The 26,021-nt window shown below is 40.1% G+C and overlaps 3 protein-coding genes across 4 annotated transcripts in view; 2 read left to right on the top strand and 1 right to left on the bottom strand.

Annotated features, from left to right (window-relative positions):
• The window catches only part of LOC118386914 (gap junction epsilon-1 protein-like), a 41,666-nt gene extending 20,795 nt beyond the window's left edge, over nucleotides 1-20,871 (bottom strand). The window contains exon 1 of the mRNA XM_035774905.2: nucleotides 20,738-20,871. The gene's annotated coding sequence lies outside the window, so the exon portion shown is untranslated. The remainder of the gene's footprint in view (nucleotides 1-20,737) is intronic.
• The window catches only part of LOC118387195 (endothelin-1-like), a 308,791-nt gene that overhangs the window by 158,175 nt on the left and 124,595 nt on the right, over nucleotides 1-26,021 (top strand). The window lies entirely within an intron of this gene.
• Nucleotides 70-13,263, top strand: LOC118386913 (neuromedin-B receptor-like). Its single transcript, XM_035774903.2, has 3 exons — nucleotides 70-1,367; nucleotides 6,260-6,605; nucleotides 10,798-13,263. The coding sequence occupies exons 1-3, from the start codon at nucleotides 967-969 to the stop codon at nucleotides 11,179-11,181; spliced, it is 1,131 nt and encodes a 376-aa protein (XP_035630796.1). The 5' UTR covers nucleotides 70-966; the 3' UTR covers nucleotides 11,182-13,263.

Raw genomic sequence — 26,021 nt, 5'->3', positions numbered from 1 at the left:
ATTTGTCGAAATCAAAACCCAATCCTAAAGTAGGCCTAAATCATGACAAAACTCTGTTTTGGACGAGACTGACTTTACGACCAAAATTATCCTATTCACACTTTGTAGACAATTTTGACACTAGAATAAGTGTTTGACTAATATCGATGCCACATAGGCCGTTTTTATACCCGATAAGATGTGTATTACGTTTTCAGTTGCGCTTTGATAGATGTGACCAACTCTCTTAACTAATTTAGATTATTTATATTGTTCCTAACATCAGTCATTTCCAGAGGTATTAACATTCAGAAGCAATACCTTCAATGGCTTTCTTTTAACTCCCGTATGGGGAATAAGCAAGCGAAACGTTCGTTTATGTTCTGATTTAGGCTACTTCACTCCCCCCTCGAATTACCTCTGTGAGTCTCTCCCCCTAACTTTACCACCTTCACTGCTTTCCGTATTTATGGCATTTCTATAACCCTTCACTTTCCCCAAAGAAGGACACAATACAGCTCGTACAGATGCGGCGGGCTGATAATGAGACACATGCACAGGACAATGAGTGGGTTCAGTTTCGAAATATTACTTATTGGATTTTCCTTATTGGCCCCCCAAAAAACTCATCCTAATTCACACATCTTTCCAAGCACAGCTTTCTCATCCTAAACGTGACAATTGTATTTGGTGCTAATACAGTAGCCTAGCATAGCCTATAGTTTATTCAGTTTATATTCGATAAACGTACCACTATGAAACGGTATGTGAGTAGCATTGACAATGCTACACATCACACGCAAAACTGGTGTGACTTCTTTTTCCGTCATCGTTGCTGTAGGCTACGCTATGCGTGTTGAAAAAGTGCCTCCTTTTGCGCTTCAGTCATTGTGGCTTGAGTCGCGCAACACTCAGACTTGCTTTGGAAAACGGTCATCCTCAATGCCATTTTATCAAGGTGATTATTGAACAAATCCCTGAGAAGCAATGGATAATATTTTAGAGAACGTATCTTTTACTGGACATTCTGTCTTTTACAACTTTACTGACGATTGGATACCTGCTGAAAGAGAAACTATTGATTTTATTCTAAGATGTGTCATACCGACTGTGTATATTCTGATCATAACGATTGGATTGTTGGGGAACATTACCTTGGTTAAGATTTTTATCACAAACAGTGCAATGAGGAGCGTCCCCAACATATTTATTTCGAGTTTGGCAGCTGGGGATCTTTTGCTTTTGGTCACTTGTGTTCCAGTGGATGCGTTCAGATACTTCTTTGAGGAGTGGATCTTCGGTGTTGTGGCTTGCAAACTAATTCCGGTCATTCAACTCACTTCAGTCGGAGTCTCGGTGTTCACTCTCACTGCACTAAGCGCGGACAGGTAAGATGAAGAATAGGATCATGTGAAATATCCTCAATGCCAATATTGTTATGTATACTGTACCTAATTTACGTTATTGTAAATGTTATGGCAATTGCATGCTAACGTGATAGAACAATTAACATACAGTGCCTTTGGGAATGTATTCAGACTAGAGGTCGACAGATTATGATTTTTCAACTCCGATACTGATACGATTATTGGAGGCTCTTGCAAAAAAGCCGATGCTGATTAATCAGCTGATTTAAACATAAAAAAAAAAATGTATTTGTAATGAAGACAATTACAACAATACTGAATTAACACTTATTTTAACTTAATATAATACATCAATAAAATCAATTTAGCCTCAAGTAGATAATGAAACATGTTCAATTTGGTTTAAATAATGCAAAAACAAAGTGTTAGAGAAGAACGTAAAAGTGCAATATGTGCTATGTAAGAAAGCTAACGTTTTCAGTTCCTTGCTCAGAACATGAGAACATATATGAAAGCTGGTGGTTCCTTTTAACATGAGTCTTCAATATTCCCAGGTAAGAAGTTTTAGGTTGTAGTTATTATAGGACTATTTCCCTCTATACCATTTGTATTTATACGTCCCTCTCCTCGCTCCTCCCTGGGCTCGAAGTAGCAACACAATGAAAACAGCCACTACATGAAAGCGTTACCCATGCAGAGCAAGGGAAACAACCACCCCAAGGCTCAGAGCGAGTGAAGTTTGAAACTCTATTAGCGCGCGCTAACTAGCCAGCCATTTCACTTCGGTCACACCAGCCTCATCTCGGGAGTTGATAGGTTTGAAGTCATAAACTGCTTCTGCCTACCACCACTCAGTCAGATACTTAGATACTTGTATGCTTGTATGCTCAGTCATATATGCAACACAGGACACGCTAGATAATATCTAGTAATATCATCAACCATGTGTAGTTAACTAGTGATTACGATTGATTGTTTTTTATAAGATAAGTTTAATACTAGCTTGCAACTTACCTTGGCTTACTGCATTTGCGTAACAGGCAGTCTCCTTGTAGAGTGCAACGAGAGAGAGGCAGGTCTGCGTTGGACTAGTTAACTGTAAGGTTGCAAGATTGGATCCCCCGAGCTGACAAGGAGAAAATCTGTCTTTCTGCCCCTGAACGAGGCAGTTATTGAAAATAAGAATGTGTTCTTAACCGACTTGCCTAGTTAAATAAAGATTAAATAAAGGTGTAAAAAAATAAATTTAAAAAAGCCACCCAAAAATACAGATTTCCGATTGTTATGAAAACTTGAAATCTGCCCTAATTAAATCGGCCATTCCGATTAATCGGTCAACCTCCAATTCAGACCCCTTTTCCCACATTTTGTTACGTTACAGCCTTATTCTAAAATGGATCTAATATTTTTTCCCTCAGCAATCTACACACAGTACCCCATAATGACAAATCGAAAACAGTTTAGATATATTTGCAAATGTATACAAATAAATACCGTATTTACATGTGTATTCTGACCTTTTGCTATTAGACTAGAAATTAAGCTCTGGTGCATCCTGTTTACATTAATCATCCTTGATATGTTTCTACAACTTGATTGGAGTCCACCTGTGGTAAATTCAATTGATTGAACATGATTTGGAAAGGCATATACCAGTCTATATAAATAAGGTCCCACAGTTGATAGTGCATGTCAGAAAAAAATCAAGCCATGAGGTCGAAGGAATTGTCAGTAGAGCTCAGAGACAGGATTGTGTCGAAGGCACATGTCTGCAGCATTTAAGGTCCCCCAAAACACAGTGGCCCCCATCATTCTTAAATGGAAGAAGTTTGGAACCACCAAGACTCTTCCTGGAGCTGGCCGCTTGGCCAAACTGAGCGATCGGGGGAGAAGGACCTTGGTCAGGGAGGTGACCAAGAACCCGATGTTCACTCTGACAGAGCTCTAGAGTTCCTCTGCGGAGATGGGGAACCTTCCAGAAAGACAACCATCTCTGCAGCACTCCACCAATCAGGCCTTTATGGTAGAGTGGCCAGACAGAAGCCACTCCTCAGTAAAAGGCACATTGTAGCCCACTTGCAGTTTGCCAAAAGGCACCTAAATACTCTGACCATGAGAAAACAATATTCTCTGGTCTGATGAAACCAAGATTGAACTCTTTGGCCTGAATACCAAGCTTCACATCTGGAGGAAACCTGGCACCATCCCTATGGTGAAGCATGGTGGCGGCAGCATCATGCTGTGGGGATGTTTTTCAGCGGCAGGGACTGGGAGACTAGTCAGGACCGAGGGAAAGATGAAAGGAGCAAAGTACAGTGAGATCCTTGATGAAAACCTGCTCTAGTCTGCTCAGGACCTCAGACTGGGTCGAAGGGAGCTTCCAACAGGACAATGACTCTAGGAACACAGCCAAGACAATGCAGGAGTGGCTTCGTGACAAGTCTCAATGTCCTTGAGGGGCCCAGCTAGAGCCTGGATTTGAAACCAATCGAACATCTCTGGAGCGACCTGAAAATAGCTGTGTAGCAACGCACCCCATCCAACCTGACAGAGCTTGAGAGGATCTGCAGAGAAGAATGGGAGAAAACCCCCAAATACAGGTGTGCCAAGCTTGTAGCATCATACCCAAGAAGACTAAATGCTGTAATCACTGCCAAAGCTACTTCAACAAAGTACAGAGTAAAGGATCTGAATACTTATGCAAATGAGATCTTTCCTTTTTTTATTTAATAAATTAACAAACATTTCTAAACCTGTTTTTGCTTTGTCATTATGGGGTATTGTGTGTAGACTGATGAGGAAAAATCTATTTTAGAATAAGGCTGTAACGTAAGAAAATGTGGAAAAAGTCCAGGGGTCTGAATAGTTTCCGAAGGCACTGTATGTAATTATTAATGATTAATCCATTTTTATGACTGATTATTTTTAATGACAAGTGTCTGATCCCTAAACTATATCCCCAAGTGTTATCATAATTGAATGCTGGGCAATTGTCACTGATAAATCTGTTCATTTTTTGATTGACAGACCAAGTGTATCCCCAGAATTATTTTAAAGGGATCAAATAGTGTACACCTGCTGGTTGTACTAACTTCAATAAGCCCAATTTGTGTTATATTGTTTTATTCAGGCGAGACACATGGTTAAATGGCCATTTATCGTCCCTGGAAGGAGCAGCATGACTGCAGAGATTGGAATAGATTGATACATGAGACATTCAGGAGGCGTCACAGTCAGAAGTATCTGCGCAGAGCATCATTTATTGTCTGCGTGTGTATGGTTGAAAGGGCAATCATGCCCGCATCTTTGTTTAGGACCTTAATTTGACCCAGCCCCCACTTTCCGTTCTTCTCCTCCACATACCCTCAACAAGACCACTGGTGCTTGGAGACATTGACCTTCTCAAGTGACCATTCTATACCCCCACAAATAGCTTGTCTTCTGGTATTAAGAGCTCCTTCCTCGGCTAAAAGTTCACTGATGTCATAAATTCCTGGGCTGCCAAATATTGATTTAGTACATTTAAAAAAATTATTATTATCAAATTAAAGTCCATGTGATTTTCTGATTAAAAATAATACCCCATTGTGCAGTCCATGATAGGGGTCGGAAGATGGTGCAGGGCTTTGTAATTAGCCTTTCTATGTCACTGACCATAATCCAGAGCGATATCAGTTGGAGGAAATGTTTGGCTGTGTCACTCTTCACCGGAAATGACCATGACTGTTGGCCATCCATGTCACTAGGAGCTATTAGGACATCCATATGGTGAGATTACAGTCTAAAGCTGTTCTCTTTATGGTCTGCCTAGTCCATTTGAGCATGTAATGTGAGCAATGAAAATACACCATTTATATGCTTACCCTATGTGATGGCTTAAAATAATGTAATCTTGTTAGCACTCCTTTGGGCGCTTGCTCTCAAGCATAAAAACACAAAGAAGTGGGATTACAGCGGTTTACTACAATAAATGCATAAGCATTTTCTCTGGTGAGATATCAAAGACTGTCAGTTTTTCTGCGCTTGTCTGTTCTTGCCTGAGGCTGCGTAGTCTTTGACTATGGCGGATTTCTACAGGGGCAGAGGGCAGCTGAGGCTGGTGTAACAGCACAGTCAAGGGCTTCCAATGGAGATTCTCCTCCAAACCAGACATTTAATCAGCAGAAATATAATTTAGAAAACTGTCAGAAGGTGAAAAATCGTCCATCATTGAAGCATAAAAAAAGCCTTCATGCCCTGTGGAGCACACTTCCTCTGTTGCACCCTCATTTAATATATTTCTTCCCATTATATGACTTAGCAGGAATGGATTATTCTGTGCACATAGCACAGAGTGTTGATTTACACAGGAGATAAGTCCAAAGTCTAACATTCAAATGAGTTGTATTGATCAGCTTGTAAACATTTTGGTTTCAACATTTAGATTCACTTTGGGAGCAGTGCAGAAACACATAGCTGTTTCAGTTGAATAATTAGAATTTCATTCAGTGGCAATTATTGTAATTAATGTGGGTTTGTTGTAGATAGGACAGTAATTAATTAGCTAGTGCAATCATAATGCACTTCATAGGTCTCCTACATGTTTACAATATCACCAACAATTTATGAAGCTACTATTCTGTGCCAATGGACTCAGAGATGCCATGTCTTTGTCAAAGCCTCTTAATTTTGCAAAGAGGAAGAAAGTTAATTAGATTGATTAACTATAATTACAATACCAAGTCTCTCTGGATATGAGCGTCTGCTAAATGATTAAAATATAAATGTAAATGATATTTCAATTTACACAAGAAAATTAGAGCAGTAAGGACAGCTGGGCATTTAATTGCATGAAAAAGACTGCTTTTAATGTAATTTCAAAGGATCAAGATGAAGGAGCACTAATATTCTTCTGGTTTTGTTGCTGTTTCCAGGTACAAAGCCATAGTGAATCCTATGGACATCCAGACATCCAGTGCCGTGTTCTGGACATGTCTGAAAGCTGTGTCCATCTGGGTGATCTCCGTCCTGCTGGCGGTGCCCGAGGCCATCTTCTCCCAGGTAGTACACATCCAGGACAAGAATGTGACCTTCACTGCCTGCGTGCCCTATCCCCTTTCCAACGACATGCATCCCAAGATCCACTCCATCCTCATATTCCTGGTGTACTTCCTGATTCCCCTGGGGATCATCTCTGTATACTACTTCCACATCGCCAGGACTCTAGTCAAGAGTGCTCACGACATGCCTGGAGAGATCAGTGAGCACACGAAGAGACAGGTAGGCCTGTATCTCAAACATGTCACAAATGAGGTTTGGCTGTTGCAGTTGTGGTTATTTGGATTGCTGGACGGCATTTTAAGAACATCAGGTCATTTACTGGATGTCATTAGCTGCTAGAGTGCACGTTGAGTTAGAGTGCACGTTTGAAGTCAAAGAAACTGAACTGTATCACACGTTTTCTCATTATTTTTGACATAACTCCGGAACCGTTGTTACAGGTTTTCATGGAAGGAGGCTCTAGGTTTTAATGCAGATATTTCCATATGTAGCCTAATACACCAAGTAAGTATTTAAAGTTTGTAAAGGGCAAGTACAGGACATTGTCAAGATGTATCACTGATTGTTGCATGGATGCTTGATCTTTACTGTCTACAGGGGTAAAAAATTATAGGTCAGGGGAAGGGTGAGGTAAATTATAAATGTAAGCAATGATCTGGTCGACTACATTTAATTGAGGGTCCATTGACCAAAGCATAGTAAATCAGATGCTTCTTTGCCGTTACGAACGTCCAATGAATCATCGAACAAATGGGCTTGAATACAGATCAGGGCCCACCCAAAATCCAAACCCAGCTTCCAATCACTGACATCCTGACTCAGACCTAGACCTGAACCCAATTCATAATATATTCAAGCCTCAGGAGCTTGTTGACACTGACCAATGTAAGGTTGTCATCAACAATGAGCAATACATAGTAAACAACTAGTGATGAGTGGTGCTGGAAGGCCTCCATGTGTTGTCTTATTTACAGTCAGTAGGTCCTCCAGTTGAGGGAGCCCTAACCGTCCACTCATTTATAATGTTAGACAACAAGAGGGCTGGGTCCCAGCTATCTTTTAGAGTAGATACAGATTTATACTAGATTCACTGGGTGCGACACATAAAAATACAGAAGCCTGGAGGATGACCGAATCATTGCACTTAAGCTTCCACTGTCTCTGCCTCACAGTAATCCCAACTAATCAATGTTATTGTCTCTAGATTTGTTTCTGTTTTTTTTGTATTTCAAATCAAATGAGTTAATAATCTGGGTGTACCTTTGGATTAGAAGGACAGCACAGACTATTGACGTGGTGCATTGTGGTTGTGTTCTATTAGACATGCCCTAATGGGGATTGGGCTGTAAAGGCTCAAGTTTCATTTAGAAGAAAACTCTGATAGCATCAGTCCCTATTGAAAAGCAGAAATGTATTTAACATTAATTATATGATAAGCTGCAGAAGCCTGATGAAAGACAGGCTGGAGAGAGAGAGTGTGTGTGTGTGTGTGTGTGTGTGTGTGTGTGTGTGTGTGTGTGTGTGTGTGTGTGTGTGTGTGTGTGGACGAGAGAGAGAATATGCAGACTAAACATGATTCTGGTAAGTGTTTAAGACATTACAACATATTTATTGAATCACTATCACATCTAACAGGCATGACTTTATGAATAGTTATAGTAACAGTGGTCTTAACTGCTGTACAGTCAATTTTCAGTAAAGGCATTAGAAATAGGGCTTCTAGATATCTAATCTTTTTTTCTTTTGATTTACTCTGGAATAGAGATGGGTCCCTCCAATGGTATTTACATTTTTAAATATTTTTTTATATAGATTTACGATTAAATATGAACAATAATGCTGTCCAGGCAGACACTGCTAGTGAAAATGATTTCAGACGTGATATGTATGACTGAAAAGATACAGTCCAACCATCTCCCTTTGCCAGGGGCTGTGTTATGCTGTTATGATAACTAACATTCAGTCTGAGAGGGCATGACATCTCCGTCTATTTCTCTGTTATTAAAATAGTTTCTACTGATCCAATGCTACAGCTGTTTTAGTAACCGCATCAACTACATTCTATTTCAATGAAGCCCTTTATAAACTTCCCAGAGTCAGATGAACTTGTGGATACCATTTCTACAGTATGTCTCTGCGTACAGTAAGTTAGAGGTAGTTGTGTGAGCCAATGCTAACTAGCGTTAGACTGGATGTCTATGGTCAGAAAAATGAAGCAGATGGCCAGTCATTGCGCTAACGCTAGTTAGCAACTTCTTTCAAACTGCACCCAGAGACATAAAAATGGTCGATCAGTTCTTCTGACTCTGGGGAAGCAGATAAAGGGCTTCATTGCCAAAATCCCAAAGTATCCCTTTAAAAACAATTGAAATGTTCACCACTTTCTCATCAATTTGACAAAAATGTAGAGCTTATGAAATCTTAGTTTACTCCTCTGCTTTTTAAATCTTTACTTCATGTAACATAACTATCTCATTTATAATTAATACCCCACACTTCTTGCAGAGACCAGCGAATACAACAATGAATAACTAACTGTGATGTGTTAATATGCAGAAAATGTTCAGTTTACCAATGAAAGATTGTTGATACTGTGCCAAATCAAACAAAATGACTCAATTTGATATCCCTATCAATGGTTAGCTTTACTATCTTACCAGATATAACAGCTTGCTATTGACTTACCTTTTAATACTCTTCTGAATCATTTGAAGTCGACTTCAATACAAGATACTGTCATGAACAAAATAAAGTAAAATGATCATGCTGTATTCTTCTATTGAAAAACCTAAAAGGATCTTGGGTAGAGTGCCAGGATCACTTGACTTGGTGGCTGCCAATGAATGGCGAGCTAAATCATGACATTTACCCAGGCTATTAAACTTATACAGGGTTGATTTTCAGAGCGCCATCTCCTGCTCACCTCACTGATAGGTAGACTTGAAACTATTTTCAAACAATCTTAACAGTACTCAGAAGCAATAGTCCTGCCATCAGTACTATTTGCCAGCCACTCTACTGTGGAATGAAGTATTGATTGGACTGGACATTTTAGTTTCACATTTCCGCTTACGATGAAAGGTTCTCACGGTGAAGATATCTTTGACACTCCCTTATGCCGGGATACACTACACGAATTCGCCACATTTTGCCATCCTCGAAAATGTTCACGATCGGAGTAAAATTCCATGAATTTGGGCAAGGATCATTACATCGCGACTCACGTAGTTTGAGCGGGTGAAGGACTCACTTTGATGATGCCTGTCCCGTTTTCCAGACCCCTGTCGGATGCCCTGAAATATTTTGATCGTGCATCTTGCAGTATGAGCAGTGCTACGACGCGATTGGGCAAGGACTACTGCCAATAGCCAATGAGCACTCAGCATGTGATACCAAAACAATGATCGCAAAGAGAGAAGGAACAACAAACCACACGCACGGTGCGGAGATGATGAAAGTCAGATTGCTGGAGCTGTGGAGAGAACGCCGCTGCCTTTTCAGTATTACCTACCTCTGTGTCCTACCATGGCACAAACAACAAATATATTGAATAGCAAGTATCTAGCATGCTAACTATAGGCTATAACTTTAATAAAACATGGTGTATTACCTCCAATTCCCTCTGTAGAAAGTCCATACCTTCCATATCTGCCCAACCATTTGCGAGTCCACATTCTGCGCCTTCCGTGTCTTTTGATGTATCTGCACATAATAATGGGCACTTGCGCTACACCTCTGCAGTGTCGGTAGTCTACAGTATGTCGGCTGATGTAGCCTCAAACAAATCGCAGAATATGAATACAAAACTGAAGCACATGTACAATCAAGATTTTAATTAGGTAACATTCAAAATCAAATTTGATTTGTCACATACACATGGTTAGCAGATGTTAATGCAAGTGTAGCTAAATGCTTGTGCTTCTAGTTCCGACGATGCAGTAATATCTAACAAGTAATCTAACCTAACAATTTGTGACATGTAATAATTGTAAAATAGAAAATCCTATGTACGGTGTGGGAAGGCCTTAGAGAGCTGACTGAAGGGCAATCTAAGTCGAGTACTGGTGGCTCTTGCTTTTGTGTTTGTTCATACTTGTTTGTGTCTCTGTTAGATACTGTATTGAAACTGAAGGACAATAGCCATACTACTTGTAGCCTGTGCAAAATACAGAAGAGAGTGATTTGGACAAATTGTATTTTGTAGGCCTTCTGTATTCCTTCTGGAAGTAGGCCTTCTGTATTCCTTCTGGAAGGAGGCCTTCTGTATTTTGTAGGCCTTCTGTATTCCTTCTGGAAGGAGGCCTTCTGTATTTTGTACTCTGTAATCCTTCTGGAAGATTGACAGGGTTTTATGTTGAATATCATCATGCATTTTCAAACACTACATATTTATTTTCTTTCTTTTTCCAAGATGGAGACGAGAAAACGGCTGGCCAAAATTGTTCTGGTTTTTGTAGGCCTCTTCGCTCTTTGCTGGTTCCCCAACCATGTCTTGTACATGTACCGCTCCTTCAACTACCGTCAGATCGACTCCTCTCTGTCGCACCTCATCATCACCCTGCTGGCCCGGGTGCTAAGTTTCTCCAGCTCCTGTGTCAACCCGTTTGCCCTCTACCTGCTGAGCGAGAGTTTCCGAAGGCACTTCAACAGCTCACTGCACTGCAAGAGGAAGCCCCACCATGAACGCAACACTAGCTACCTGCAGCATACCTCAGCCATAAGAATGACCTCCATCAAGAAGACCACCCCTACTGTCATCAACGGACATGGCAACAGGCAGGAGGTCACTCTGTAGGTTTAGGATGTCACCTGATGACATGTAAGTGGTGGGAGTGGCACCAAAAAAAGGTTAAGTGCAAAGCTTTTACAAGGAGAACTATTATGAAAAGGTCATGCATGTGTGCTAAACAGAAAATGCTTTGTTTGAAGCTGTCTTGTCTATACATTCCCCACAATGCCACATATCACTGCTGATGAGATGATCACCCATGAACTTGTCAACAAATCTGTCTTGAGAGATTCCGGTATCCACAATGTTCCATTTTTCATGTTTTGTTGTGTCTATCTACATGTTTCACTTTACACAGCTTGCATAGATATATACTGTCTGCGAAGCAAGCTGTCCAAACTGCAAACCCAAAGAGCAGGTAGTTGCTCCCATGACAGGAAATCTATGTCCCTGTGTTTTTATTTATTTATTTCATCTTTATTTAACCAGGTAGGCTAGTTGAGAACAAGTACTCATTTGCAACTGCGACCTGGCCAAGACAAAGCAAAGCAGTTCGACACATACAACAACATGGAATAGACATGGAATAAACAAACATACAATCAATAATACAGTAGGAGAATCTATATACAGCATGCGCAAATGAGGTAGGATAAGAGAGGTAAGGCAATAAATAGGCCATGGTGGAAAAGTAATTACAATATAGCAATTAAACACTGGAATGGTAGGATGTGCAGAGGATGAATGTGCAAGTTGAGATTCTGGGGTGCAAAGGAGCAAGATAAATAAATACAGTATGGGGATGAGGTAGATTGAATGGGCTATTTACAGATGAGCTATGTACAGGTGCAGTGATCTGTGAGCTGCTCTGACAGCTGGTGCTTAAAGCTAGTGAGGGAGGTAAGAGTCTCAAACTTCAGAGATTTTTGCAGTTTGTTCCAGTCATTGGCAGCAGAGAACTGGAAGGAAAGGCGGCCAAAGGAAGAATTGGCTTTGGGGGTGACCAGTGAGATATACCTTCTGGAGTGCGTGCTACGGGTGGGTGCTGCTATGGTGACCAGTGAGCTGAGATAAGGCAGGGTTTTACTTAGCAGAGACTTGTAGATGACCTGGAGCCAGTGGGTTTGGCAACGAGTATGAAGCGAGGGCCAGCCAACGAGAGCTTACAGGTCGCAATGGTGGATAGTATATGGGGCTTTGGTGACAAAACGGATGGCACTGTGATAGATTGCATCCGATTTGTTGAGTAGAGTGTTGGAGGCTATTTTGTAAATGACATCTCCGAAGTCGAGGATCGGTAGGATGGTCAGTTTTACGAGGGTATGTTTGGCCGATTCTAGATTTAATTTTGGATTGGAGATGTTTAATGTGAGTCTGGAAGGAGAGTTTACAGTCTAACCAGACACCTAGGTATTTGTAGTTGTCCGCATATTCTAAGTCAGAACCGTCCAGAGTAGTGATGCTGGACAGGCGGGCAAGTGCGGGCAGTGATCGGTTGAAGAGCAGGCATTTAGTTTCACTTGCATTTAAGAGCAGTTGGAGGCCACGGAAGGAGAGTTGTATGGCATTGAAGCTCGTCTGGAGGGTTGTTAACACAGTGTCCACAGAAGGGCCAGAGGTATACAGGATGGTGTCATCTGCGTAGAGGTGGATCAAAGAATCACCAGCAGCGAGAGCGACATCATTGATGTATACAGAGAAGAGTCAGCCTGAGAATTGAACCCTGTGGCACCCCCATAGAGACTGCCAGAGGTCCGGACAACAGGCCCTCAGATTTGACATACTGAACTCTTATCGGAGAAGTAGGTGATCAGTGTGCTGCTTAGCTTCCTCTACTGTCCAACTAACCCATCCTGGGCTCAAACCAGTGATCCAGGTTTCCAACTGTTAATGGAAACCTGTACACAACTATTGCTGGACAGTAAGAGGATAAATGAATTTGTTTATTAGATCACTTTGATAATGCCATTTCCTGTGCTATGTTTGAATGTTTATCTTCCGATGCTCAATGTGACACAAATGTTCGATGTTTTGTTGAGTAAAACATGTCCCAGTATATTGAACTGCAAATGCTGCAATATGATTGCTGAAAAAAAATTAAGAAATAAACAAATAATAATATATACAGTGTGTGTACAGATATATATATATATATATATATATATATATACAAATCTTGGTGATCTGTGTTCCAAGACAAAATTGTCACAACACAGATCACCAAGATTTCACAACGCAGATCACCAAGAATTTTTTTATATATATTAGTGCTTTTGGAAAATATTCAGACCCCTTGACTTTTTCCACATTTTGTTACATTACATCCGTATTCTAAAATGGATTAAATAAATAAAAATCCTCAGCAATCAACATACAATACCACATAATAACAAAGGGAAAATAGGTTTTTAGAAATGTTTGCAAATGTATATATATTTTAAACTGAAACACCTTGTTTACATAAGTATTCAGACCCTTTGCTATGAGACTTGAAAGTTTGCTCAGGTGCTTCCTGTTTCCATTGACCATCCTTGACATATTTGTACAACTTGATTGGAGTCCACCTGTCGTAAATTCAATTGGTTGGACATGATTTGGAAAGGCACACACCTGTATTTATTAGGTCCCACAGTTGACAATGCATGTCAGAGCAAAAACCAAGCCATGAGGTCAAAGGAATTGTCCGTAGAGCTCCAAGACAGAATTGTGTCACAACACAGATCACCAAGATTTTTCATAGAGCTGGCCGTACAGCCAAATTGAGCAATCGGGGGAGTGCTTTGGTCAGGGAGGTGACCAAGAACCCGATGGTCAATCTGACAGAGCTCCACTGTAGAGATGGGAGAACCTTCCAGAAAGACAACCATCTCCGCAGCACTCCACCAATCAGGACTTTATGGTAGAGTGACCAAACGGAAGCCACTCCTCAGTTAAAGGTACACGACAGCCCGATTGGAGTTTGCCAAAGGCACCTAAAGACTCTCAGACCATGAGTAACAAGATTCTCTGGTCTGATGAAACCAAGATTGAACTCTTTGGCCTGAATGCCAAGTGTCACGTCTGGAGGAAACCTGGCACCATCCCTAAAGTGAAGCATGGTGGTGGCAGCATCATTCTGTGGGGATGTTTTTCCAGCAGCAGAGACTGGGAGACTAGTCAGGATCGAGGCAAAGATGAACAGAGCAAAGTACAGAGAGCTCCTTGATGAAAACATTCACCTTCAAACAGGACAACGACCCTAAGCACACAGCCAAGACAACGCAGGAGTGGTTCCGGGACAAGTCTCTGAATGTCCTTGAGTGGCCCAGCCAGAGCCCGGACTTGAACCCAATCAAACATCTGTAGAGAGACCTGAAAATAGCCGTGCAGTGACGCTCCCCATTCAACCTGACAGAGCTTGAGAGGATCTGCAGTGAATAATGGGAGAAACTCTCCAAATACAGGTGTAAACGGTCTGAATAGTTATGTAAATGTGATATTTCCGTAAAATAATATATATATATATCAACAATTTCAAAAAAACTGTTTTGGGGTATTGTGTGTAGATTGATGAGGGGAGAAAACTATTTAATACATTTTAGAATTAGGCTGTAACGTAACAACATGTGGAAAAGTCAAGGGGTCTGAATACTTTCGAAGGCACTGTATGTATCGTGTGGTTTCTTTTGCAAACTTTGATAATTCCATGCACAGCATAGCTTCATTGAACATGTACATGAATAAGTTCTAAGAAAGTGTGCTTTCTGAACATGATTAATCAAAGTCTTTCAATTACAGTTATCAGGAGATCATGATTATTGGATTAAACCCACTCACATTAACCAATCCAATCCTATCTCCTCCTCTTAATCCTCCCAATCAGGAAAGCAGTTATAATTTACATAATTTCTGTAGGAAAATGGTCAAATCAATCTGTCTGTTTATTAGTGATATGTCCTAATACACTGATCTCAAGTGGTTAGTCAACAGGTGCCTCACTGGAAAAGGGATTGGTGTCTGTAACCACTGAGCAAACTCAATGGCTGAATCTTCAACTATTTTCTATGGTCTGTCCATTTTCCACCATCATGGAAATTGATTTGTGTTATTCTACCAGAGTTCTCTCTTCTTTCATATTTTGTGATGACTTGAAACATGGTAAGTACAATGTAAAACACATTTGTGTTTGACATTTTTCATCATATAATGGACCTACCTCACTGCCACCAATGCAATGTGATATTACGCCCACCTCCTAATTACCGTGGATTTGCTATGCTTGGGTAATTGGAATGGGATCCTCCAAGGCTCCTGCTGTGTGTCTGGGTGATAAATATCCATAGCATGTAATATAATCACAACAATATTAAAAGAATGTCATGTTGACTGTGCCAGGTAAAATTCTGTGAATAATTGTAATGTTATGATACCGTATGCTTTTCAGACCTGGGTTCTGTGTATGTGATTGTGTTATTTAAATACTTATTTTCTGTGTAATGGAGTATTTTCAAATAATGTGGCCCGAATCAACTATTTCTATTAGAAGTATTTTAAAGTATTTTTAAAAATTCTCTCTATTAATAACCTATTATTTACGTTTTTTCAAATAATATTTTCATATGCCTGGGTTAAATACATGGGTGTGTATTTGAGTATTTTCAAATACTTTCCAAGTGTATTTCCAAATACATTCCAATTTTCAGTTACTTGTCTTTTCAAATAAAAAATATTGAAATATTTACTTCCAAATGTCTTTGAAAGTAAATGAAATACCACAAATAGTATTTAAACCCAGGTCTGATGCTTTTTTCTTAATATGTATATTTAAAATGCATAAGTATTTACTTTGCATGTGTTGCTATTACATTACTGCACATAATATAAATGTGATCCCATTAATAAATTCTACTCACAAGATGTTTGTCTGTATGCATATTTGACATGCTTTTTAACTTATTCCAACATTCATTAGTCTTATTTATTCAGGACCGTGCCAATGATAAGGTGAGCAACCTGTCTTTATTCGTTTCAGAAAGCACATGCAGTCAGACTTGACACAGTAGAGATCATGTATCTGTTATAAATCATTATTTGTTGTTGTTGAAAAGCTGGCTTTATCTCGAGGCCTGATTTGGTTTTTCAGTGGTTTGTCTTTTCATTTCCTCCTGATTATGGAATTCCGAATAGCGTGGCTCACAGCACAAACACGGTGGGCTTATGGCCATAGGAGGTGGGTATTCAAGGAAAATGTATGCATAGTATAAAGGAGGTTTACTGATGAATTGTGTTAATTGTGCTGTAAATTGTTTAATCCATCAACAAGTTGTACAACTTGACAAGGATATTTAAACAGTATAAATCTGTGGCATAAAGTGAGAAACATAACTGACAGTTTTCCTTAGCTTTTACTCTATTACATTGTTTATGAACCACCACACTTGTGTATCGATCACATGAAATATGACTTTGCTGGAAATACACTGGATATGACTTAATTGTTCACAGGAGAAATATGTACAATATTCAGTATACTGTAGAATCATTATTGTGCGACAATTAGGTGTTTGATGTAACACATTGATGTATTGATGCAAGATGTGCATCATTTTGTGTTCTTACTTTCAACATTTGATAAAACAGTACATTTTTTTGCCACAGGCAGCAGAAAAGACAACCGTGCAGCAAGCAGCAACGTAGACATCTCCTCGATGGCAGCCTCATTAAGGTATCTGCATATGTTCTATCCAATCGAATCAACTGTAAACACTTTCAACGATATTGGACAGTAGTGACACCAGTCACTGAAACATGACCTGGAAGGTGGCTGGCTCTGTGATGAACAGTGGTTACTACTAATACCTTTGTCCTGGAGAGAAGCTGGAGGGCCCAGGAGACTGCGGAGGGGGGAAGATCGGCTCATAATAATTGCCGGAACATCGCAAATGGAATGGCATCAAACACCTGCAAACCATGTGTTTGATACCATTCCACTTACTCCACGAGCCTGTTTTCCCCAATTAAGCTGCCACCAACTTTCTGTGCTGGAGAGTATCTGGAGAGTAGCTGTGCTTGTGGTACTGTTAACACAGCCTTTATTGATTCATGGTCCCCTCTTCATGGCTTTTAAAGTAGCTAATGAGATGTGTCACTGCCTATCTATGTCCAATGCTAAGACACCAGCACAGTCGCTCTCATTACCTTTCTATTTTCATGTCCATTCAGAAATTAAGTATTGGTGCACCTGCTCGATTGCCTCTTGTAGTGCACAAATGTCTCACACCAAATCTATGTGCACTCAAACTTCAGATGGGCACCTGTGTAAACATGTAATTGGATGATGATCAGAAAAACTTTCAGCATATGTGTCTAAAATGGCTCTGAATGTGTTGACATCTCTGGAAGAACCAAAGTCTGACTTGGTATGCCGCCACAGGTTAACATCAACTTTGCTACCAGCAAAGGTCCAGGTCCAATTCAAGCTAGATATATTAACTACACTCTTTGAAGAAAGGGTTCCAAAATGGTTCTTCGGCTGTCCTCATAGGAAAACCCTTTTTGGTTTCAGGTAGACCCCTTTTGGGTTCCATATAGAACCCACTGTAGAAAGGGCTCTTCATGGAACCCAAAAGGGTTATACGAACCAATAAGGGTTCAGAATTCTCCTATGGGGAGAGCCGAAGAACTGTGTTAAGTTCTAGATAATACATTCTTTGAGTTTTGTGTATCAGGAACACTGCCGGTACCGTGTTAACCCTTCACGTGGACTAGTGGTGTGTGTGTTTGTATGTGTAAACCCTGCCTTACCAAGATCAATGGTGCTAAAACCCTGTGTGTGTGATGTGACAATAATACACATTTACAATAGGCCTATACCAAAAAATACACACAGTATTGTTAGATACATATAGGCCTATTGTAAATGTGTATTATTGTCGCTTCGCCATCTTTATTGCAAAAAGAAATCCAAATACACACCCTTAAGTTACATATTAATTTGATACGGGTAATGAACATTGTTTAGCACAGCAATTGATGAAGAACGTTCTAAAAACATCCCCAACACAAACCGGCAACTGTAATATGGTGGTGGTCGTTTGCAGGGTGGTGACAGGGTGTCATCCATCTGAGAGCCTGTTGAAGCCATCCTTAGAGGACCCTCCTGTCCTCATTCACTGATGCTCTCCCATGGTTGGATCACTGGTGGATATAAAGGATTTTCCAAAAACTATCTGTAATCCGTTATGTTACCAGGAAAATATTGTAATCATATTACAGATACAAAAAACTAGATTACTTCTTGGATTACTTTTCAATTCAGTAAGGTTGTCATCACAGGCCCAGAGGCTTGCCAGAGGTGCTGTTCTAGAATGTCCAACACAGGTGGTAGTGTGAGGAGATGAGGTCGGTGTGCTTCCTAACTCCCTCTATCTGCCTCTAACCAACCTGTTCCTATCTTGTCAATCAGTTAACACTTAATAGCACTCTTATTAGAGATGACTGGGAGCCACTCCCGAAGGGGCTTATCCCACATAGATAGGCAGGCAGTGTAATCCAATTACTTTCATCTCAGGGATTCAAACTTGTGACCTTTAAGTTACTGACCCAAAACTCTTAACGCTAGGCTAAAAACATTACAGCGTGATTGAAATTTAAAGGCAATATTCACATGTTAAGGGAGACTGCGTTCATGGTAAATGCTGCGTATGTTGGCTCAATCGGAAATAACCTTTTTAGTGCTTTTTAGCGATACTGACTGGATAGAGCCCTAAACCATGTTCCTTTTTTCAATGCTGAATTGAATGTCATTGAGAAAACCCGAAAAGGTGTCATGTTTTTTTTGCAAACATCCTTTCAGAATTTAATCCAATTGTCCCTCGAAAGGCCAACATGGAATTTATAGATGAGATACCAACTAATTGGATGGTTTGTACACTAAACTTAAACAACAATTGCTGAGTTACAGTTCATATAAGATATCAGTCAAAATAATTTATTAATTATGCCATAATCTATGAATTTTACATGACTGGGCAGGGGAGCAGCCACGGATGGGCCTGGGAGGGCATAGCCCACCCATTTGGGAGCCACAGAGAATGTTCTCTTGGGTTCATCACGCAGAATTAGTTTTTCCCCACAAAAGGGCTTTATTACAATCAGAAATACTTCTCCGTGTCATCAGCTGTCCTGGTAGCTGGTCTAAGATGATCACGCAGGTGAAGAAGCCAGATGGGGAGGTCCTGGGCTGGCATGGTTACACGTGGTCTTAGATTGTGAGGATGGTTGGACATACTGCCAAATTCTCTACAATGACGTTGGAGGCGGTAGAGAAATTAACATTAAATTCTCTGGCATCAGCTCTGGTGGACATTTGTGCAGTCAGCATGCCAATTGCACACTCCCTCAACTTGAGATGTCTGTGGCATTGTGTTGTGACAAAACTGCACATTTTAGAGTGGCCTTTTATTTTCCCCAGCACAAGGTGAACCTGTGTAATGATCATGCCACTTAATCAGCTTCTTGACATGCCACACCTGTCAGGTGGATGGATTAGATTGGCAAAAAGAGAAGAGAAAGGCTCACACAGAGATGCAAGAAAATTTGTGCACAACTTGAGAGAAATTAGCTTTAAGCGTATATCTATCATTACTGGGATCTTTTATTTCAACTCATGAAACATGTTTTTTTTAATTCATTTTTGTTCAGTGTATTTGATATTTGTACTAATCAGAGGGCAAGATATAAGGTAAGCAAATGAAGACTTGTATTTTGTGTTGTATAATCACGTAGAGTAATCCCACAGAGCACATGGCTTACATTATCTGTATAGTTTAATGTTTTTTCTTGAGGATATGGCTGTATTCTAATAGTAATTTGAGGCAAAGAAAAATTCCTAATGCCTTTGGTTACCTGAAAGATTTAGACTTTTGTTCAATAAATACTTACGATGTGACTTTATTCATGCTTTATATTTCAGTTTCATCTTAGCTGAACATGATAGTTATATACTGTACATCAAATGTGGGCGCACTGTACCTCTGACTAATAATATAATATGGATGGTCCTGTAGCTCAGTTGGTAGAGCATGGCGCTTGTAACGCCAGGGTAGTGGGTTCGATCCCCGGGACCACCCATACGTAGAATGTATGCACACATGACTGTAAGTCGCTTTGGATAAAAGCGTCTGCTAAATGGCATATATTAAGTCAAACATGTTACCGTTAAATTTATTCCATTAATGAGCCTGTCCTCCTATATCTTCTCCCACCAGCCTCCACTGTTGGATACATACAGTAGACCTATGTAATCTGTGATTCAATTGGCAAATTAGAGCGGAGTTGCCATTTTAGCACAACAGAAACAAGGAAACAGTCCAGTTGTATTTGACTAAACTTATAAGAGTATGAATTTCAGCTAAAGGAACGACTTTACACAGTACAAACATAGGTGCACGGTAAGGATTGAAGAATTGACATTTTTACAAGTTTCAATTTACAGTTGATGTAGTCAGAGGTACAGTCTGCCCATACTCATCGTAACTCAACTCCATTGATCTAGTAAGATCTCAAAAACAATCCAAATGCACCCTCTGTGTTCATGCCACTTCCTCATTCAAAGGAAATTACACAACATACTACTACATACCTCAGAACCTTTTTTCTTCTTCTTTCTAACAAAGTAAATATGTTGTCACCAGTGGAAAGTCCTCCACTCTGGGACTTTAGGGTTCACTCCGTATTCAAATCTCAGTTTCTTTATTCCAGTAAACCGCATTCTCCACTGTATGCTCAGTCTATCTAAAAGGCACGGTTAAGTAGCGGCCTCTGATTGATTTCACCTGTCTGCCGTTTAGTCTCTAATTACAACTGCAGACAGGTGTGGCTGTTCTGCTGCAGTCTGGAAGTTTGACCCTGAGCTGTCCATGGTGCTGCCTCTGGGGAATACTTCCGTTGCTGTCCGTGGTCCTGGCAGCCAGAAAATACAAAAATCTTGCAGGCATCGTTCATCCACCACACAACCCCTGAACCTCTACAATATATATATAAATATACAGTTGAAGTCAGAAGTTTACATACACCTTAGCCAAATACATTTAAACTCAGTTTTTCACAATTCCTGACTTTTAATCCTAATAAAAATTCCCTGTCTTAGGTCAGTTAGGATCACCACTTTTTTTCTGAGGTCTTTGCTGATTTCTTTTGATTTTCCCATGATGTCAAGCACAGGTACACCTCCAATTGACTCAAATGATGTCAGAAGCTTCTAAAGTCATGACATAATTTTCTGGAATTTTCCAAGCTGTATATTAAAAGCACAGTCAACTTATGTAAACTTCTGACCCACTGGAATTGTGATACATTGAATTGTAAGTTAAATAATCTGTCTGTGAACAATTATTGGAAAAATTACTTGTGTCATGCGCAAAGTAGATTTGCCAAAACTATAGTTTGTTAACAAGAAATTTGTGGAGTGGTTGAAAAACAAGACTCCAACCTAAGTGTATGTAAGCTTCCAACTTCAACTATATATATATATATATATATATATATATATATATATATATATATACACACATGTTTTCCACCATAATCTGCAAATAAATTCATTAAAAATCCTATAATGTGATTTTCTGGATTTTTTTTCTAATTTTGTCTGTCATAGTTGAAGTGTACCTATGAAAATTACAGGCATCTCTCATCTTTTTAAGTGGGAGAACTTGCACAATTGGTGGCTGACTAAATACTTTTTTGCCACACTGTATATACACACAGTACCAGTCAAAAGTTTGGACACCCTTACTCATTCAAGGGTTTTTCTTTATTATTACTATTTGTATGTAGAATAATAGTGAAGACATCAAAACTATGAAATAACACATATGGAATCAAGTAATAATCAAAAACTGATGAACAAATCAAAATAATGTTATATTTAAGATTCTTCAAAGTAGCCATCCTTTTTCTTGATGAGAGCTTTGCACATTCATGGCATTCTCTCAACCAGCTTTATGAGGTAGTCACCTGGAATGCATTTCAACTAACAGGTGTGCCTTGTTAAAAGTTCATTTGTGGAATTTCTTCCCTCCTTAATGCGTTTAAGCCGATCAGTTGTGTTGTGACAAGGTAGGGGGTATACAGAAGATAGCCCTATTTAGTAAAATACCAAATTCATACTATGGCAAGCACAGCTCAAATAAGCGAAGAGAAACGACAGTCCATCATGACAGTCCATCATTACTTGAAGACATGAAGGTCAGTCAATACAGAACATTTATAGAACTTTGAAAGTTTCTTCAAGTGCAGTCGCAAAAAACCATCAAGCGCTATGATGAAACTGGCTCTCATGATGACCGCCACAGGAAAGGAAGACCCAGAGGACAAGATCTTTAGAGTTACCAGTCTCATAAATTGCAGCCCAAATAAATGCTTCACAGAGTTCAAGTAACAGACACATCTCAACATCAACTTTTCAGAGGAATCTGTGAATCAGGCTTTCATGGTTGAATTGCAGCAAATAAACCACTACTAAAGGACACCAATAATAATAAAAGACTTGCTCGGGACAAGGAACATGAGTAATGGACATTAGACCAGTGGAAATCTGTCCTTTGGTCTTGTGAGACACAGAGTAGGTGAACAGATGATCTCCACATGTGTCATTCCCACTATGAAGCACGGTGGAGGTGGTGTGATGGTGCTTTGCTGGTGACACTATCTGTGATCTATTTAGAATTCAACGTACACTCCTTGTGTAATTGTTATGTGATATTGTACCCCCTAGCTTGATTGGACATAGTTTCTAATCTATGTATGCCTGTGTTCCCTCATGTGCTTTATGTATTGATTTGTTGTTAATAAAAATAAAAATTTTAATAAAAAAAAAGATTTCACTTATCCAGCAGGCTACAACGATTCGCCATCCCATCTGGTTTGCGCTTCGTTGGACTATCATTTGTTTTTCAACAATGACCCAACACCTCCAGGCTGTGGAAGGGCTATTTGACCAAGAAGGAGAGTGATGGAGTGCTGCATCAGATGACCTGGCCTCCACAATCACCCGGCATCAACCCAATTGAGATGGTTTGGGATAAGTTGAACCACAGACTGAAGGAAAAGCAGCCAAAAGGTGCTCAGCATATGTAGGAACTCCTTCAAGGCTGTTGGGAAAACCATTGCAGGTGAAGCTGGTTTAGAGAATGCCAGTAGTGTGCAAAGCTGTCATCAAGGCAAAGGGTGGCTACTTTGAAGAATCGCAAATGTAAAATATATGATTTATTTAACACTTATATGTTACATGATTCCATAGTTTTGATGTATGTGTAACGGGTGTCGTCGGAAGAATGAGACCAAGGTGCAGCAGCTTTCCTTGAGTTCCACATAATATTTATTACTGAAGTGAAACTTTAGCCAAAACAATAACGAACTCAACGACCGAACAGCTTCCTTGTGCAAACTAACTGCACACAAACAAAGAACAAGATCCCACACAGAAGGAGGGGAGGAAAAATAGACAGCTGTCCCTGATTGAGAACCATACCTGGCCAAACACAAAGAAATAGAAAACATAGAAACATGAACATAGAATTCCCACCTAAATCACACCCTGACCAAACCAAAAATAGAGACATAAAAAGCTCTCTACGGTCAGGGACAGTATTCACTATTATTCTACAATGAAGAAAATAGTAAAAAAATAATCAAAAACCCTTGAATGAGTATGTGTGTCCAAACTTTGACTGGTAATGTATATTATTTTAATAGCAGGACACTGTAAAGTCCATTGTTCCTTTGACGAGGCTGTTTGAGAAGGTTTGAATTCTAAGTGACCTGCATACACATGGTTTGAAGTACAATATACCAACTTAGCTACAGTAGTAGTTCAAAACTGTGTACTGGAAAACTTTGGTAGAGCATGTGTGGAGTAGGAAATGCATTACTCATGTCAATTTCTTAAATTTTTTAGCTTCAGAACAATTCCTACTTTTCATAATAAAACATTATTTTTTTATTTTCCTTGGTTTTTACACCTGAAGTTGATTGTACAACATTTTACAACATTTCCACATGCAAAAGGTGTATTTCAAAACTGTAATTTGAGCATCAAATGATAAAAAAATGGATGTGTTTTGTCTTGCACCCATCTTTAAGGCTAAGTTCATCGTTACAACCTTCATAGGCGTATTGTTAAATCTCAGAGCTGTTTCCCAAAACCATTGTTACTAAAGTTGCACTTGAAAACAGTTGTTATTTACAGACTGCCTCAGACCATTCGTAGAACAGCTAACTGGGTCGTTAGATGCATTTTTGTTTTTCTGCGTCATGCTAAACATAGAATCAAGATGGTTATCTGTCTCTCTGTGACCTCTGATAACTTCAGAATGAAGTCTTTGCAACTGTTATAAACAAGCAAAGGTTTAAAAGAGGCTTCAAATGAAAACCGAGATGACTGCATTAAATGATAAATACAGTAGGCTACATAGGCCCATATATTTCAATCATACTGAAATTAATTTGATGTTCAATCAATTGAGTTCTATTTGGCTAATTGTTGTCTACTGTCTGTAATTTTCCCCTCAATTTCATGACATGTAGGCGTAACAACGTGTGTGCAATGATGCGAGAAATATTTTAGGCATTAGAACAAGCCTCAATATTTGCAGAAATAGGTTATACTTTCTCTGAAAGAGCTGATCTGTCACCAGTATCTGATGTTAAGGTAAGATTTGAGTGTAGAACACTGATCCAAGAGCAGTCCTGCCTTTCAATCAGTATCAACTCTTTTTTTATCGACACAAACTATAATAATGCACTTATTGAAAGTTATCCCTACATGGTGTTTTGGCGGTTTATAAAAACGATGCACCCTTAAAACCCTAGTAAGCTTAAGTTCAATCACTATTGGGAGACCGGGCTCTGGCTATTACTTCATAGACATGGCTATTTTCATTTATGCAAAACATATGGATTCTCCCTTTAGAGAGGGGATGGAGGTGAATAACAACAGCTGCTTTATATTAAGCACAAAGTACTGAATAAGTGGGCTGCATTTGGAAAGAAATCCAAACAAAAATCTGGGGGAGTCCTGTTGATGGCGACTACCCACTAAGGGGACCTATGGACCGGCAGTCATTTTTTTGGTTTGTTCTGGTCTGGCCGTGATTTCAACAATCATGGACGGGACTCCCTAAAACCACGCAGCTTCGATACAAGTTATTTTACGCAGCAAGTTAGGAGAGCATTTTTGCTAACACTAACCCTTTTCCTAATTCTCTTACCCTGTTACATACGTTCTATTAACCTGCTACGAAAAAGTTGTAGCTGTATCAAATTGGTTTCACGATCGTCGTAAAGAGGGGACCAAAGCGCAGCGTGGTGTGAATAAATACTTTTAATAAATGACGAAAAAACACGAAGTATACTAAACAAAATAACAAAACGAATGTGACCGCTATCAACACTGAGTGAAAACATGCAACCCACAAAATACCCAAAGAGGATGGCTGCCTAAATATGGTTCCCAATCACAGATAAACACCTGCCTCTAATTGAGAACCAATCTAGGCAACCATAGACCTACATAAACCCCCCTGGACTCAGGGGCAGCTCCGAACAGAGGGGCAGCTCCGGACTGAGGGGCAGCTCCGGACAGAGGGGCAGCTCCGGACAGAGGGGCAGCTCCGGACTGAGGGGCAGCTCCGGACTGGCTGACGGCTCTGGCGGCTCCTGGCTGGCTGACGGCTCTGGCGGCTCCTGGCTGGCTGACGGCTCCTGGCTGGCTGGTGGCTACTGGCTGGCTGGCGGGTCCTGGCTGACTGACGGCTCTGGCGGGTCCTGGCTGACTGACGGCTCTGGCGGGTCCTGGCTGGCTGACGGCTCTGGCGGCTCCTGGCTGGCTGACGGCTCTGGCGAATCCTGGCTGGCTGACGGCT

This window comes from Oncorhynchus keta, chromosome 8 (assembly GCF_023373465.1).
Source record: "Oncorhynchus keta strain PuntledgeMale-10-30-2019 chromosome 8, Oket_V2, whole genome shotgun sequence".
Classification (NCBI taxonomy): domain Eukaryota; kingdom Metazoa; phylum Chordata; class Actinopteri; order Salmoniformes; family Salmonidae; genus Oncorhynchus; species Oncorhynchus keta.
The sequence above is the reverse complement of the archived record's forward strand: the minus strand, read 5'-3'. Positions and strand labels throughout refer to the sequence as shown.